Source organism: Mytilus galloprovincialis, chromosome 12 (assembly GCF_965363235.1).
Source record: "Mytilus galloprovincialis chromosome 12, xbMytGall1.hap1.1, whole genome shotgun sequence".
Lineage (NCBI taxonomy): Eukaryota > Metazoa > Mollusca > Bivalvia > Mytilida > Mytilidae > Mytilus > Mytilus galloprovincialis.
In genome coordinates this window covers 75,666,693-75,685,021 of record NC_134849.1, presented here as the reverse complement: position 1 = coordinate 75,685,021, position 18,329 = coordinate 75,666,693, and the positions used below count along the sequence as shown (strand labels likewise).

Here is an 18,329-nt window from a genome sequence, read left to right as displayed (position 1 = left end):
CATAAAAATCGTATCCATTTGTAATGCAGTATAAGAGAAATTTCTTTGCGTATGTAACCCACTTTCTCGCGTCCCAATAAATAAGTCGGATATTTTTAGTCAATTGTCCTTCAAGGTTAAAAAATAAGTACGGGTACCATCAAACAAAAATCTTATCATTATCAATATCCATACATTTTTGTAATTAATACATAATCTTTAACCTTTAAATACCATATGAATACCTTATTAAATTTAAATCAAATGATTAAAAATCAATATATAAATTTATTTAAATATAAATATCAAAACGAACACGCTTTATCAATTGATACTAAAGTCTTTCAATAAACAATGAATGTCATTTAAATCCATTTCTCAAATACGAAACTAACGGAGCATATCTTTAAATAACTTACCCAGGGTATACAATAGATTTGTCCTAATGTTTTGGAAACACCTCGAGAAAATACACATAGCTACACTAAATGAAAATTAAAATGTGGGATTTAAAAGAACCATGTGATAAAAATAATGGAATATTTTGAATTCAAGGTACGTAATTTATTTATTTAGAATATTTTTTTTATCCTTCATTCCTATCGATGCCACCGTGGGGATCATGCCACATGAACTGTGAACTATGTTCTGAAATGATATGTTATGTTTACAGTTATCGCAGAGTTATTTGTATTAAATAGTTCCAGATACTGACCTTCGAAAGAAATAAAATTATATATTATATATCAAAAGTTTTTTTTTAATTGGGAGCATATTCATAATGTTGGGAACAACCTCTAAAATGAGGGGTAAATATCCCTTTTATGAGGTGTATATTTCAACTTAAGGACAAGTGATAAAAAATATTTTTTTGTAAAAACCACTTTTAAGTACTGATGGTCAAATATATATCATTTGAAGAAACTTTCCGAAAGAACTATACATCTACCTGGTATTATATATTCAAAACAGTCCAAGATTGTTGTTATATTACTTGACTTATATCTTTTTTATTATTAAAAATAAGTGGACCCCTCTTTTAGAAAAGATGTTCTAAATATAATATTTTTCTCACTTGTTTTCTATTTTTGATTTTTACAATAGTAAAATGACCCCTGGTCTCCGGAACAGTTCCTCATTTAAGGAATATCCCTCATTTTAGAGGTAGTTTACCAACCTGTGCAGAAAAAAATGAGTAAATCAAACTTGGGCTACCTTGAAATATTTACCGATTAACAAATTAACTAAAACGACAAATATAATTAAGTTGCGCTCGGAAATATTAAGATGTGGTATGATTGTCAATGAAACAACTCCCCATCCAAGTCACAATTTGTAAAAAGTAAACCACCATAAGTCAAGTACAGCCCCCCCCCCCCCCCCCCTTATGAAAAGTTCTGGATCCGCCACTGAATCTATAAAAACGGGAAACACTTATAAACCACATCAACAAACAACGATGAACTGGAAACAAATCTTTTCAAACCAGTTTTCATAAAAACATTCAAATATCGCTGGTTAATGGCAAACAAGTAAGATGTAATGTTTATTGGCAATTGTTTTGTTTTTTGTTAAGATCAGGAGAGGATAATCCATCGTGATATATCCAGATGCCTAAAGCAAGAACCACCTTTTGTCTGTACATTTTAGTAAAAACAAGTCACGTCTACGTTCAGTCTCGTGAGAGTGTACAAATTCTGAATGGTAGTCGAGATATCATGTTTTCACTTATTTAAAATTTCCTGACCAGGGAGAAAAAATAATACAACCTTCAACGTAAAAAAATATTGGGGGCAATGAACATCGAAATTCAATTTTCTTAACATATGATAGTGTTAAAAATGTTTAGACTCAGAGATATTTAGCTTGAAATATTAAATAGACCCTTGTTTATTGGTGAAGATCGTATTAGTTAGGCTGGTCCTCTCCCTTGCAACAAACATGTATCTCATAGCCAAACAGATAATGGACAGAGAACCAGTCTATGTATTGATTATCTCTAAATTGGATATTATTTAGTCCGTTGGGTTAAAATTTATGTTTAAAAAATTTTAAGTTCAGAAATTTCTAACTACATTGGGTTTACAGAATAGATGATAATGGGCAAACAATTTAAAGAATAGAGAATTATTCAAGCTACCATGAACAATCTACAAATTAACAAATTAATTAAAACGACAACAACATCTCTTAAGTTCCGCTCTGAAATTAGTTTGGTGTTCTTTTGTGTCCGATATTACTACCATATATATATATATATACGGTTTTTTTTCATATTCTATTTTTCATTACATTCGTCACGTCCCTTCTATGAGACATCGTAGTATAGTGTCAGTGGTCAACTTTTCGTCTGTCAACCAAAACTTTCTAGTTGCAGTCTTACTGTTGTTGGTTTTTTTTTTTTGTTTCATCGCAAATATGGACATTGCAAAAAGTTATTTATGAAAAGCTTAGTGTCATATAGTGTTGCTGGTCATTTCATACCCCAAATGCAAATGACAAGGGTTTATTCCTTGAATGCCAACATCCTTTGATCTACCGACAATATACCTGTAAAATTATGTTGGCGTTCAAGGAATAGGTGCAAGTAGTTATCACAACAAAAGTGCATGCTTATCAAAACAATCATACTAATTAAACAGATAGGTAAATACAGATAGCTAAAACAAGTTCATGTTTTTCAAGTTTTTGAAAATCATGTGTTGCTGTTACTGCATTTGTACTTAAATAAATATGGATTATCTTAAAATGAAACAAAGTCAATATGTGCATAAGTCAATATGTGCATATTGTCATGAAATCCAGTTTGCTCAAATTCTCATTGGACTTCAAAGTTTTTTTTCAACATTTATATAGTTGTGTGTGCTGTAATATTCTCCCATATTACTTGATGGAATCAATTTCTTGAAATTTTGTATCTCATGTTAGATTACTATGTTTTATTTTGTTCAGTTTGTTCAGATATTTTTCTTGTTTTTAATATGTCCCCCTTTTTGTCGAGCCTGCGACTTTTGTCGCAAAATCGCAAAAGAGATACATAGCCATCCTACATTCCCTTGTAGCTGGTGGCGGCCTCCATAAATATTCATTCTGTGGTAAAAGGTTTAGAAATGATAATAACTTTCTCAAATTGTCATTGGCTTCTGCCAAACTTGGATAGAACCTTGTTTATGATCAAAAGCTAGTATCTAGTTCCGTGGAACCTTTTAGAATTTTCTATCGTAGGGTTTCATAGAATAACATTGTTAAGGTGATTGTTATGGTCACAAGTCATCAGAATTCTTGTTACCCTATTTTATGGATTTTTCTTAAAACCTTGTAACGTTTCCAGCTTGGAAGTTATCAAATATACTTTTATATTAATTAATTCTGATGATTTTTAAAGGTAAACAAATTGTTAAATTGAAATCTTCGTATAGTTTATATTAACTTATAAAATATTTAAAATGAAATCATGGAATTGAATAAATGTTTAATATTCTTTTTTTTTTTTTTTAGAAATATCTGTAATCAACTAAAATTTCTTTGATATATCTAATAAGTCTTATGTAAATAAACACTTCCATTCCCAAATTATCTTTTTTTTTTCAAAAGAAAGCAAGGAATTGTAAAAACATTTTAATTTTATTTATTTCTTTAAAATTCATAATAATTTTAATTTTAAAATCTACCATTTTTCTTATCAAAAAGTAATAAAATGTTGCATTTTTATCAAGTTCACTAATTATTTTAAACTTTTAAAAACATTTGGATAGTTCTAAAAACACCTATTGTTATTATATAAACATCTATTGAAATATTTTTGTTGGCATTCAAGGAATAGATCACATATAAAATGTTGGCATTCGAGGAAGACACCATGACAAGACATAATATTGAGTGTACTTTTAAAGGTATTGCCTGGACAAATAACAAATTTAACACAAAACCAACGTTCGGAATTTTTGCTCCTCAAATTCATATTTTTTTTGCCATTTACTTTTTTGATTCGAGCGTCACTGGTGAGTATATTGTAGACATACAGATTAAGCCTTGTATCTTTTATGGGTTTATTATTGTTTATACCCGTCTTATTATGTAAAACATTTGAACTCCAATATATTATTAAAGATCATTAAAGTGGATTTTAGATTGAACTTTGATAATTAAAGGTCAGAGTGTCATAACCCCAAATACTTACCTTAACCCTGCGTTCTTATGTCATAGTTCGTAATGTGTAGATAGATTCAAAATGTAATCTCCGTTTAAGTTTAAACAAATTCTAAAAACGATTAAAAGCTTGACCTATTGTACAGACACCTGTCGGCTAGTTTGTTTGTTGTATTAATGTCCCATTGACGAATTTAATATGAACCCCCAATGGCGGATCCAGGGGGGGGTCGGGTTTGAACCCCCCTTTTTTTTGGACGATCAATTCATTTGAATGGGCAGAGGCGGATGTAGGGGGTGCCCAGGGGGCCCGGGCCCGCCTTCTTGGGAAAACATTGGTTGCTTATATAGGGAATCACTGAAGCGTTACTGGAGCGGCCCCCCCTTAGGCAGTCAGTGGGCCCCCACTTATGAAATTTCTAGATCCGCCAGTGATGGGGACATATACTTGGAACCTCCCTTTTGTCCTCGGTTGGGAACCTTTTTAACATGGCTGGATCCGCCCCTGACCCTATTATCTCCTTTTATTTTTATTATTTAACATTGGCGGATCCACGATCTCATCCTTTGATTAATTAAATTATGTTGGACCCCCCTTTTTACATGCTTAATTATGTGAACGTTTCATTGCGTTCCGGAGGTTAAAATCACCATTTTTAAAATGACTGGATCCTCGTCTGCTATACCCACTAATATATACCCTAACATTAACCCTAACCATTACCCTCACCCTCACCCTCACCCTCACCCTCACCCTCACCCTACCCTACCCTACCCTACCCCTACCCCTACCCCTACCCTACCCTACCCCTACCCTACCCTACCCTACCCAAACCCTCACCCAAACCCTTATCCTTACCCTGATCCTTACCCTTGCCCTATATCAATCTGTATAGGAATTTAGATCTAGAATTATATAATAACTTAATTAAATAATTGATAGATATAAATATTGATTACAATAGAGGTTACCTGTAGAACAATTCTATTGATCTACGTCACCATCACAACACTGCAAACTCTTATGTATATGTTACATCAATAGTTATGGCGGTTATTCTGAAGGTAAGTTCAGAAAGAATGTGTTCATTGTGGTTTAATATGTTTATCGTGTATGTCCTTTACCATGTATATCTTATTGATAGAGTAGGAAAATGTCGACGTCTTGTTTAACAGTGTGTTGTAATTACGTTTTTGGTATTGTCGTTGTCCCATTATGTCTATGCCATACATATACTTTTCTAGTCATGGCAGTCATCATTGTAAACACAATACCACACTACATCCTATTTGGATGCAAAAAATCATCACACACCATAGGCAGATCCAGGAAACCAGCCCCCTTTTTTGGTGGGGAAAATTTGGTTGATTATATAGGTAATCACTGAAATATGACGGGAGCCTCCCCTTTTTATACGTCCGTCAAAATTTTGACGGGACGTATTATGGTATACAAATGTCCGGTGTCCGTCCGTCTATATGTCCGTCCGTCTATCTGTCCGTCCGTCTGTCGTACCGTCTGTCTGTCCGTCGTAAACATGACGCACCGTTACTTGAGAACGACTTATCTAAATTTCATGAAACTTAATATAGTTTTTTTATGATGGCCAAATGATCTGTATACTTTTTGGTGAAAATAAGATTTAAACTTTTTGAGTTACGGAACTTTTGAGTTATTGAGTATTTTGTAAAAAAAGGGGGAGGGTTTTTTTTACATGTCGCGCCGTATCTCAAAAACGATTTATGATTATTGCTTAAAACTTTACACACTTCTTTGTTATATTAATCTAAAGATCTGTATACTTTTTGGTGATGACTCAACATTTTATTTTTGAGTTATTGAGTATTTTGTAAAAAGGGGGAGGGGTTTTTTACATGTCGTGCCGTATCTCAAAAACAATTAATGATTATTGCTTAAAACTTTACATACTTCTTTGTTATATTAATCTAAAGATCTGTATACTTTTTGGTGATGATACAAAATTTTATTTTTGAGTTATTGAGTATTTTGTAAAAAAAAGGGGAGGGTTTTTTTTGCATGTCGCGCCGTATCTCAAAAAAAATTTATGATTATTGCTTGAAACTGTACACACTTTTCTTTGTTATATTAATTTAAAGATCTGTATACTTTTTGGTTTGATTCAAAATTTTATTTTAGTGATATTTGTAAAAAAAAAATAGATAGGGTGGGGGGGGGGGGTTCACATGTCCCGCCGTGTCTTAAAAACAATAAATGGTTATTGCTTAAAACTTTCTCAGAAACTATTTATGATTATTGCATAAAACTACCACACAAGACGTCGGGCGTATCATGCGCTCATGGTGCAGCTGTTTATTTTAGTCAGTCAGCCCCCCCCCCTTTTTATGAAAAGTTATGGATCCGCCATTGTACACCCCCTTTTACGCAAGACATCATAACCAAATACACAGATACTTGGGGACAAGACAATTGTCCATGTCATTAGCTTATGATATATACAGCGTTTGAAATACCATCGAGGTTCACCATGTAACAAAAGTTCGGCATAAAAAAAAGTTGCTATCAAGTGTATTACATAATTACAAGGTTACTCTGATATCAGCGGCTGTGCTAAACAAGCATTCTGTAGTTTAATATAAATAGTTCTATTTGTCAATGATATGTCCGCTCCATGTAAGATCATGTAAATGTATCTGATTATTTCGTGTCATATTATGTAATTGTAGGATGGGATGTGGATCAAGTAGTGATGCTCCAGAAGGTCCTAGGACCGTTGTAGTTTTCGGGGCAACTGGCCTACTGGGAAGCTCTGTAGCGCGGGCGCTACTCGAGGACCCATTTAGATTTAAAGTAAAATGTGTAACTAGAAGATCATCCAGTGATAAAGCCAGAAAGTTGGCTGAATTAGGTTTGTTCAATTTTATACTTAGTTTGATAGTAAACATTAACTCGAACTATATTAAAGTCGAACACTTTCTTCCGTTGACCAAAATCGACAGCAACGTGATGTCAAATTTTAATTTTTTTTACTAAGAGTCTGAGTCTAAATTGAAAAAAACATGTAAATATTGATTTTCAATGCTAAACAGTATATTTTAAAATCTCAGTGATATATTTGCCTTTGATATGAACTGTAAAAAAGTCTTCAAACCCGGTTTGATTAAAACATTCAGCAAATATCGCTTGTTGATAGAAAACCAATAAGATTTAATTCTCATTGGTATTTTTGTTTTTCGTTACGAAAAGGAAGGGATTAACGATCTAGATATATATGACCAGAGGGTTAAAACAAGATACATTATGACCAGTATCCTTTGTCTGTATTTTTAGAAAAACAAATTACGTCTCGTGGGAGTATACAAAGTCTGGTCGGTACTATATATAGTGTTGATGGGAAAGACGAGATAATATATTTTCACTACTAACAATAGTAATACAAATAATTTCCTGACAAGAAAGAAAATCTTACAGTCACTGCAAAGGGGGTAGGGACATCGGAATTCAGGGGCGATGGACATCGGATTTCAGGGGCGATGAACATCGGATTTCATTAGTGATGACAGTTTTTATAATCTTTTTGAAAAGCTTTCCCAAACATTCTTTTAACAAAAACGATGACATAATTGATCTTTAAACATGAAATAGACCCTTGTTCATGTGGCTAAGATCGTATTCTGTACGTTAATCTTTGCTCGTCAAAGGTCAAAAGTCCAGAATACTTTCTTTGAATAGAGCTCTAGGTGGTAACCTTTGACTAGCAAATTTAGAATTGAGAATGGAAATTGGGAATATGTCAAAGAGACAACAACCCGACCATAGAACAGACAACCGAAGGTCGACAATGGGTCTTCAACGCAGCGAGAATATCCCGCATCCGGAGGTGGTCCTCAGCTGGCCCCTTAACAAATTTGTGTACTAGTTTGTTAACTTGTACTGTGTGATATCATTTGATCCGTTGGAGTGAAATTTAAGGTCGGAGAAGAAATACAAATTGTTTATGTAGTATAGGGGAATGCTGACTATTCTTTATCCCGTAAAATATTAAAGTCCCGATGGTTGGATTAGAACCTAATACCACAGAAAATCCTTCAACAATGAGCAAAACTCATATCGTAGGCATTCCTATTAATCCAACAATATATATCATCTGATATTACTTAACAATAAGATGGTAATTACATACTCGTCAATCTTACAATGGAAGAAAGTTGGTAGTAATCAACTCATGTTTACTATTAATTGAATATAAATTGCAACTGTACTTGTAAACACCTTGTAACAATCAACAGATTGCTTCATCTTGAAAATGCATGGAAAACTTACAAGAAATATATATAACATGATTCTATTTCATTAGTTCCATTTATCTGATAAACTATCTGATATGAAGAATAAAAATAGACGTGATTATAACATCAACAAGGGGACATCTACAGTGATCAACAGTCTTCAACAATAGACGCTTTGTTCATATTTTTATACTTTACAAAGCTATCATATGTAAAACAGTTTTAGCAAAATCTAAAATTTTAAGAGTTGAAATCCACATTTTAAGGTCATTTATAACTACATAGATATAAAAAGATGCGGTATGAATGCCAATGAGAGAACTCTCCATCCAAGTCACAATTTGTAAAGAAAAAAACCATTATAGGTCAAAGTACGGTTTTCAACATGGAGTCTTGGCTCACACCGAACAGCAAGCTATAAAGGGCCCCAAAAATGATAAGTGTAAAATCATTCAAACGGGAAAACCAACGGTTAAATCTATATAAAAAAACGAGAAACACCTATGAACTACATCAACAAACGGCAACTACTGAACATCAGATTCCTGATTTAGGACAGGTGCAAACAAATGCATCGGGTTTAAATGTACATTTATGAGTTGTTTTTTTTTTTATATTTGCAGGTGCTATAATATGTACAGCAGATTTAGATGACCCTAAAAGTTTAGAGAGGGCCGTAGATGGAGCAGATACTATGTTCCTAACTACTCATTACTGGGAGGATAAAAATAAAGAAAAGGAAGTCATTAGAGTATGTATGAGGCTCTGGAGGGGATTTACAGTATACAGATTTTACAGAAAAATCGCCCAAGTAAAGAAAAAAGAACAAATAGACAAACAAATTTGTATAGAGTAAAAAAGGCAAAAAAAAGAAAGAATTAAATGATAGATTAACTTCCACGACATGACAATGGTCTACTGGAAAGTATACCAAACAATTTTATAACTTGATAATGACCTATCTTAAGAATAGATTAATAGATTAGTATCTGCAAATTTCATAACATTTATATAAAAATCTGAATTTCAGGGATTGAACGCTATTGATGCTGCTGTCCACGCTAACATTAGACATCTTGTTTTCAATGGATCTGAACTGGTAAAGAAATACGTAGGCAGAGAATGTGCTCATTTAGATTCTAAAGCAGGGATAGAGGAATACATCCGGGAAGTTGGTATGCATTCAAAAATGTCACGTGATTAATAGCTGGCTGTTTTCATTGGCTTAATCTGTTGTATTGAGTCAGCAATCTAAATGCCGCTTATTATGCATGCACTCTAAAGAATGTTTCGGCGGTTTGCTAAACTTTATATGTTGTATTAAGTCAGCAATCTAAATGCATGTACTTCAAACGATGGTTTTGCTTTTTTTAAACTTTAATACGGCGGAATTTTAGGATGAACATATTTTAAACAGCAAATGATCGTCCGATCTAAAATATATTTATACTGTTCGTTAGAATATTTATCCCATGTTGCTGTCTTGTAAAATGACACATCTGTTATATATATATATACACACTTGCCAAATAATTATTAAAAGGGAAATCTGGAATGGTTGTACTGAAGATGATTGTTAACATAATTCCTCCTCAAATTAATGATTTTAGACATTCCACTTTCTGGGGTCGCTAAGCTTATTGATTAAATTATTAGTTGCTGGCTCGACTGATTCGTCGCCGCTGTATATCTAATAGTAATAATTGTGAAACTAGACGAAGCCTTGCAAATTACTCGGCTTTGTAACTTGCTTTGTATAATTCCTGTTCCTATCATATAATTGAATAACGAAATCATCCAACTGAAATGCATCACGATACCATTCTAACAATATGGGAACGATGGGTAAGGGATACATTTGACTTTTTTTACATATCAATCTTCATATCATGAGTCCGTTAAACAAAATTGTACAAAAGAAGAGGACAGACCCGGGTAAAGGGAGATAGCTCTTAAAATCTGTAATGCGTTTGTTAAAGGGAGTTACATAAATTCTTTTAAACATTCGTGAGAAATATAATTTAAAAAATCTAGGTTATTTAGAAGCTTAAAATATTTTTATGAAAAAGGTTGTTAAACAAAAATTCTAGAGATTTGAAAGAGTTGTGTCATTTAAGCTGGTCTGGTCCCCTTAAGTTACATTTTAAGATATTTTTAAATGTTTAAATTTTGAAAAAATCATTTCTTTTACATAAACAGCAAACATAGTACCAGGTTTGTAACAAAGAGTTTGTGTTTTATTTCAGGGATTCGAATTCACGTTGAAACGATCGATCATAGGTTATAATGGATTATTAAAAAAAAGTGCACTGCATTACTCTAATTTTTTCAATGTATACTGTGAACTAGTTTATTTTTCTAATAATCGTTCTATTTTTAACTGTTCGGATATTTTTACTATTCATGTAACTGAATTCTAACTAAAACTATTTCCCGCGAAAATGTAATAATTCGGTACTCCACATTGGAATTACTGAGACATATTTTTTTATCAATAGTATTATAGTAATATACTTCCCTAGTTATTCAAATGCGTTTCTTTAAAAAGAAAGTTGCAGACTTAAAGATAATGAATTCGAATTCCTGTAAATGCAATATTTTAAATGGTATTTTATGACTTAACCTCGGGTATGATTTTAATTCAAAACTGCAGTGATTTAATCCTTACCAATACTATTAATCAATTACGCTGCTCATAATTAAACCACTGCCTGCATCACCCTAGCTAGGTCTTCTTAAAATATTTTATTGATCTTCATTGCGCATGTGTGCGTCTATTCCACCCTTCCCAGAGCATCGTTAAATTCCTTATTGTTTCCTGCATGTACCTTTATCATTATGGCCAGTTCATTGTTAAATCTCAGGAATGGTTCTTTCTTGCATGCAACTGAATCCTTTCAGAGTCCTTCTTTAAATCCTTTATTGGTCGCCAGTGGCAGAAAGTGATGATCGGTCAATATATCAACCTTGACCATAGAATCGAGACAATAGTGTAGTTTTATGAGATGACCATGATAACAAGATTTTTGCAGTTCGCTATATTTGTTATTTTACTTTCTTAGCGTAATATCACACACACAAAAATACATTGCTAGAAGAGAAGATGAGGCATTGTTAGTAGAGAGGGTGAGGTATTACTCAAGGTTATGAGCCCATGAGCCCTGAACTCGTGAAAATCTTGCTGGACTTGTCGTATCAAAACTGTTGAGTCCAAAGATTCACCAAGATTGTTTAATGTAATATCAACTGACTGGCACATGTATCATAATGTTATTATAAAAGTTAAAAAGGGTTCTAAATTTAACATAATTTAGTTAATCTATTTTGTCGACTCATGGTAACTTAAAAAATAGGGAAAATAAATTATGTACATGTAGCAATAAAATTCCATCTACACACTGTTTGCATCGCCATGACCAAAAATGTTAAGTTCCTGGACTCGTCTTTTAAATCTCTAGTGTGAACCCTGATTGCTTATAGAGAGAAAAAGAGACTAACGGCGGACATACTAGGTGATAGGAGAGAGAGGGTGAGACATTGATAGGAAAGAGAAGGATGAGAAAGATATTGCTAAAAGAAAAGGAGAGTATCCTTTTTAGACATCCCGTACCTTTGACGATATTATGGCTAGTTGTGTTAAACTCTGATCAAATTCTTATATGATGGTTTGAGAACCAAGTGTGAGTAATTAAATATAAATATATATTTTCAGGAAGTAGAGCTGGTCGAGCAGGTATATGACAAATTCCCCTCCACATACATGTTGTGTGAAACCTCTACTTGAATTTACAAAAAAAAAACAATGACCATAACATGCATAAATAACATCCTGTAATAACATCTTACGTTTGTCCAGTTGTGTGTATCAACTTTTCAACGTTTTTAATAAACTTTTTTTATTTTAAAAAAAATGAAGGCCTTGAGAAGCACTTATTTAACAGAAATTGCGCATCTGTTGCAGTAAATTTGGTACCGTTGCTATTATTTAGACATCAATTAATGCGAATAACAAAGGAATGCTTAACCAGTTTACAATGTTAGGAGTCTATGTGGCTGTTTTTAACTAGAAAGGACAGATATTGAAAAAAAAAATGGATTCGTGTCGTATGATAATAAGATTAGCCTCTATCAAAATAAAAAAATAAAATAGATAAATAAAAATCTTTATTTCAAGTTAAACCCAATCTACCTAAGAGTCCACAATTGGGTTTTTTATACATTTTTTGTTAGGGGTGGAGTAGGGTAGAGGGCGAGGAATTTTATAAAAGAATTCAATTAGAGGTGTTTACATATAACAGTGTTCATATATACAGTGTGAACATTGTACGTTCTTCTATTGAGTGTACAATTGTTTGTGTAACAAAACTACACCACTAAAATCATCCGTCTTGTACACTGTGTTTGATATATTGTTTGCTGAAATTTATTTATAAAATTCACTTGCAATTCCATTTCAGTGAACACGTCTGTGGTTAAATTACACAATAATAACTTCACTTCAGTAACAATTGTTGTTTTTCAAGCAGTCGGCAAAGCACAGTCAATTAGAGTTATCTCGCTTAGATCTTATGTATTTTAAACGGTCAGCACGGATGTATAATGTATCTTATTTTTAAATAAATCTACGTTTCAATCAATTTAATTTGTTTTTTGTTATTGCAGGAATCACGTATACAATCATACGACTCCCATTCTGGTACGAAAATTTCTTCACAATATTCAAACCACATAAAATTAAACACGGAGTGTATGCCATAGGTAAGAAATATTCTTATTATTCTTTTACTTGTCTTGGTTTTAAAGGTTTTCGTTTCCGTGTGAGGTCAAAATCGATCATGCCTACTTGGTTAGTACCTATATCCGCTGTACTGATGATACACGGTTCTTCCAGAGGAAAACATTCTAAATAACCTAGTCCACATTTAATTGGCCTTTTTTTTTTGTAATGGTGGGGATTGATTTTAATGTTAATTCCTCTTACTTACAAATCTTTTGTATTTCTTTTAATCCATACATTTGATTTATATAGATTAGACAGTTGGTTTTCTTGTTTAAATTGTTTTACACTAGTCATTTTGTGTCCCTTTATAGCTTGCTGTTGCCCTTTTAAACTTGCTTTTGACCTTTTTAACTTGCTGTTGCCCTTTTTAACTTGCTGTTCGATGTGAACCAAGGCTCCATGTAGACGGCCGTACTTTGACCTATAATGGTTAACTTTTCATACAACGTGACTTGGATGGAGAGTTGTCTCGTTGACATTCTTACCACAACTTCCTGTTTATATCATACAATAGAGTGTCAACCCTGTGTTGATAAAGTAAAAGTTTTGACAATTGTGATAATTTTTTTTATATAAAATAGCTAAATAAACTGGTTTATTTGGATATCTACATTGATAAAATAAAATTGAGAATGGAAATGGGGAATGTGTCAAAGAGACAACAACCCGACCATAGAACAGACAACAGCAGAAAGTCCGCAACAGGTCTTCAATGCAGCGAGAAAATCCCGCACCAGGAGGCGTCCTTCAGCTGGCTCCTAAACAAATATGTATACTAGTTCAGTGATAATGGATGTCATACTAAACTCCAAATTATACACAAGAAACTAAAATTAAAAATCATACAAGACTAAAATAGGCCAAAGGCTCCTGACTTGGGACAAGCGCAAAATTGCGGCGGGTTTAAACATGTGTTTGATAGTTATTTGTATTTTTTCAGCATTGCCTTTAGAAGACAATGACATGGAAGCAATATCGGTCGAGGACGTCGGAGAATGTGTAGCTACAATATTTAACAAGCCAAAATTATATGCTGGAAAAACCATAGGTTTAACTGCTGGTCGATTAACAATGAAAGCTGTTGTTGAAGGATTTAATAAACAATTCTCAAACAGAAAATTTGAAGATCCTAAGGTATAAATGTACAGTGATTGATACGGTAAAGGTTTTTATTGGTGATTTTACAAGTCGAAAAATAGATTTCGCTATTTATTTCCCTTGAAGATTGTCGTGGGTTGAGGTAATGCTGTACTTTAGTGGATATTTGATTTACTGGTTTTGTCGTTGGCCGTTGTATGTATGTTCCGTATCTCCCTCCTTTGTAGGAGCACCACCATGGGTTATGGTGTAAAAAGGAAGACATTTAACACACTGTATCGGTACAGATTTAATGTGAGCATTTGCCTTTCCAGTCTCCCAGCCTGGCCGTGACGGGTCTTACAACCAGAAAGTTAACCTTCCCCAAAACAATAAGTACAATGTAATAAAGCATACGAACACACCCACTCACCTGACTCGCTCATCCTCAAAAATATAAAATATGCATAATATAAAAAAAAAAAACATTATATACAAAATAAGGGATAAGGTCACCCCGGATGCCGCACAAATGCCTAGACAACGAACGGGAAACCGGAGAGGACATACTTGGAATCCAAACCGATACCGCTAAATGCCCAGCTGTATTCCTGGTAGAGGAAAGCCGAAAATCCTATGATAAAGGATCTCGGAAAGAAACTACCGATCCATTAGGGGAACAGCTAAAACCCTCAGACATCAAATAGATTGGTCTGATAGTTTCCCACATGGAAACTACTAATGGATCCCATCTGACTACATGTCTCAAACAAACCTGAAAATATCTGCAGAAACCTTTCTCAACAAAAAAATATAATCCAAATCATAAAATATACGATGTAAGGATAATAATATTTATCCATGAAATCAATTTGACAAAACAATTTCAATGATGTTGATGGATTGTCTCTGCAAAAAATTTCACGTCCGCTCTCATCGGCATGCTCGACTCTCCCCGTTTTGTCTATAGGAAGTTTGTAATTTGTTGAAAAATGGCATCCCACGCAGTTGAAAATGAATCCACACTTATGTCATTTAGTTTATATCATGGATGTCTCATTGACACATCTCATTTTTTGTATGCCTACACAAAAGGATATAATTAGTTACACAGTGTGCAATTGTCCTAATACGAGAATTTATCGGGTCAATAAAATTCATATCGGGTGAGGCGAAGCCAAAACCGATATGAATTTTATTGACCCGATAAATTCCGTATTAGGACAATTGAACACTGTGTAACGAATTTATCCTGATTTTGTTATTTTACATATTATTATGCATGTTATATACAAATTCATTTTGAGGACAATATCAATCAAATATATTAAAGATATTTAATCTGAAAATGTGAAATTTTTAAATATTAGCACTATAAAGCAACTCATTTTTTTTATTAGGTCAATGGTATAAGGGAGATAATTCCAATTGACGTGATAAAAAATTGTACTGAAATTTATAAGGACAATATAAGCCAATCAAATTGCGAGAAGTTACTCTGAATCAGGATAAAATTATTTATCTGCTTGGTCTTTTAATTGTGCGGAATATTTTTTATTTTTTTTTGTTCTTTTGAGAATATGTTTAAAAAAAATAACTGACAGCTAGGAAAGGCGCTGGTTGAAGTGATCCTAATGTTGATAGCTAGTCACATAATTGTGCTCATCTGTCCGTCCTCAACCCCAAAACTGCATTTTGTAGCTTAGCTGTTATTTTTCATGATACCCATTCTCTTCTTTTTCAGATACGATGTAAAGATTTTGAAAGATTTCAGTTCGTCGGAGCAAAAGACTTGGCGGCCATGTTTGATTTTTTCACATCAGATCATTGTGTACGAGACTATAAATTAACAAAGAAATTAAATTCTGACATTAGATCGTTTGATAAATGGTTATACCACAGTAGAGAAATTATAGACGAAGAATTAAAGAAGGATTGATTATTATCTTATATGCAAATTTTCCAAACATACTTTGGAATTATACTCTTCAGTTGTTGTTATATATGCGGTTTTATAAACGCTTGTCTGGTATGGGAATTTTAAACAGGAAAATAAAACCCTTAACTCTGACTTACAAGTTAGAAACAATAGGATTTTGTTCCACAGTTTACATATTTTTTTGAATATTTTAATTTAGCCGCCATTGTTGATCCAGAAAATGTTTTGTCTTAGAGATTCCACTTTATTAATGGCAAATTTGATTACAGATTATTTTGAATATAAACAAGGTTTTGGAAAATATGATATACTATAATGAAGAGATGTTGTAATTTTGCCTAACATTAATGTTTTTAAAATTATACATCTTTACAATTAAGAACCAGGGGACTGTTAATCGAAACTGTCCTAAGATCAGTCCTAAGAATTTGTTAGGACAGAAGTTAGGATAAAGTTAGGACCGAGTTACGACACGTCTCAGCATGCACGCTATCTTAGAATTATATTAGTTAGTACTTCCTAACTGATGTCCTAAATATTGGCAGAAAAGACAATACAAATTGAATATGAAAAAAAAAATTATGATATCATATTTTATCAATAATTTTATTTCAAATATGGTTAAACTAATAACTTATAAGTAGTTTTAAATTAAAGGTAATAAATATTTTTTTGTAAAATAATTGTACATTTAAACTGTATGACACAAAATATGAGACAAATATAAAAATTTAACAAACTAACTGTAAATAAGATGCATAATATGTAAAAATCATAACATAACAGTGAGTTGAATTCGAAGTGTCCATTTTCATTCTTTAACAGTTCAAATGCAAATCTCGTGCATTATTCATATCAATATTGAGAATTTCAACCATTTCTTCTTCTGCTTAAATTAATTATTATTAAAAATAATACGCGTGAAAGACGAAATTCGAATGTATCTTAAAGTCAGGACCATCCAAAGACCATCTTAAGACAACTAAATTGTTATCCTAAAGTCAGGACAATTCCTAGGATTTTCCTAAGTTGCGACATGTTTGATAAACCCATTTAGGACTAAGATGTGTCCTAACCGAAGTTGGTCTTAGGACGCGTCCTAATCCTAAGAGAGCTTCGATAAACAGGCCCCAGATTGTGGACTTTTTGAAATTCAATTCAAAGCCATTTTTGCCAAAATTTTCACCCCTGAGACATCCTATGCAAATACTGTGATCTTTATTGATTTTTGCTTTTGTTATTGGATTGCTTCTTCCTCGACATTTCCTTTTAATCCTGAATGTTTTACATTTCACTTTTATTTCTTAATACTTTTCTATTTTATTTTTTTTTATATAATTTTAACTTACAATATTTCATTTCTGTTTTATAAAGTATTGATTTGCATTTTAACATAGTATTATTCTTGAATTTTAAGAATTTTAAATATGTTGCATTATTGTAATATGATCAGTGGCGGATTCACGGGGGGGCGTAGAGGGCGTACGCCCCCCCTTTGCTCGGACTTTTTTTTTTTTTTTTTGTAAAATTATTTTATCAGACTAGACTTCGTGAACTTTGCCATTTCCCGAGTATTTAATTTTTATACGACAATTCTTTACTTAATATAAAGATATTTTTCGGTGGTATTTACTGATTGTCAAAGTCATGTGATTTGCTATGGTGGAGTTGACCAGTGCGTTGAAAAAACGGCACACGACGGTCATTTTGAAATTAAAATTACAGTAATAAACATTGCTTAGGCTGAGGATGTCATGACAATCAGGAAACCTTCAAAGCAACACAGGATTGAGCAAGAACGTATTGACTTCTATTTCACTATTCCACCAAACAGAAAGTAATAGTAAATACTCTATAGACTATTGCACCCTCAAGAAAAAGAAATTCCACAATATTATTTACCTACGAAAACATGTTTAACCCCAAATGCACCAGCTTATTTTATAAATAACAAATTGAATAAAGAACCCCTGTCACCCCGCCTCATTTTTGCGCTTGTTCCAAGTCAGGAGCCTCTAGACTTTGTAAGTCTTGTATTATTTTATTTTTAGTTTCTTGTGTACAATTTGGAAATTAGTATGGCGTTCATTATCACTGAACTATATTTGTTAAGGGAGCTACCATTTAATTTTTATG

At 32.8% G+C, this 18,329-nt stretch overlaps 1 protein-coding gene across 5 annotated transcripts; it reads left to right on the top strand.

Moving 5' to 3' along the window:
- Positions 1-384: 384 nt before the first annotated feature.
- Positions 385-17,637, top strand: LOC143054858 (nmrA-like family domain-containing protein 1). 5 transcript variants are annotated; one of them, XM_076227926.1, is made up of 9 exons: positions 385-534; positions 6,835-7,016; positions 9,021-9,148; positions 9,428-9,572; positions 10,597-10,611; positions 12,110-12,130; positions 13,060-13,155; positions 14,118-14,311; positions 15,999-17,637. In XM_076227926.1, exons 2-9 carry the CDS (start codon positions 6,836-6,838, stop codon positions 16,191-16,193), a joined length of 975 nt encoding a protein of 324 aa, XP_076084041.1. In that variant the 5' UTR covers positions 385-534; position 6,835; the 3' UTR covers positions 16,194-17,637. The 5 variants fall into 5 exon arrangements, with proteins under 5 accessions (XP_076084041.1, XP_076084043.1, XP_076084044.1 ...); XM_076227927.1 differs by lacking the exon at positions 385-534 and adding an exon at positions 5,113-5,193; XM_076227928.1 differs by lacking the exon at positions 10,597-10,611.
- The last annotated feature ends 692 nt before the right edge of the window (positions 17,638-18,329 follow it).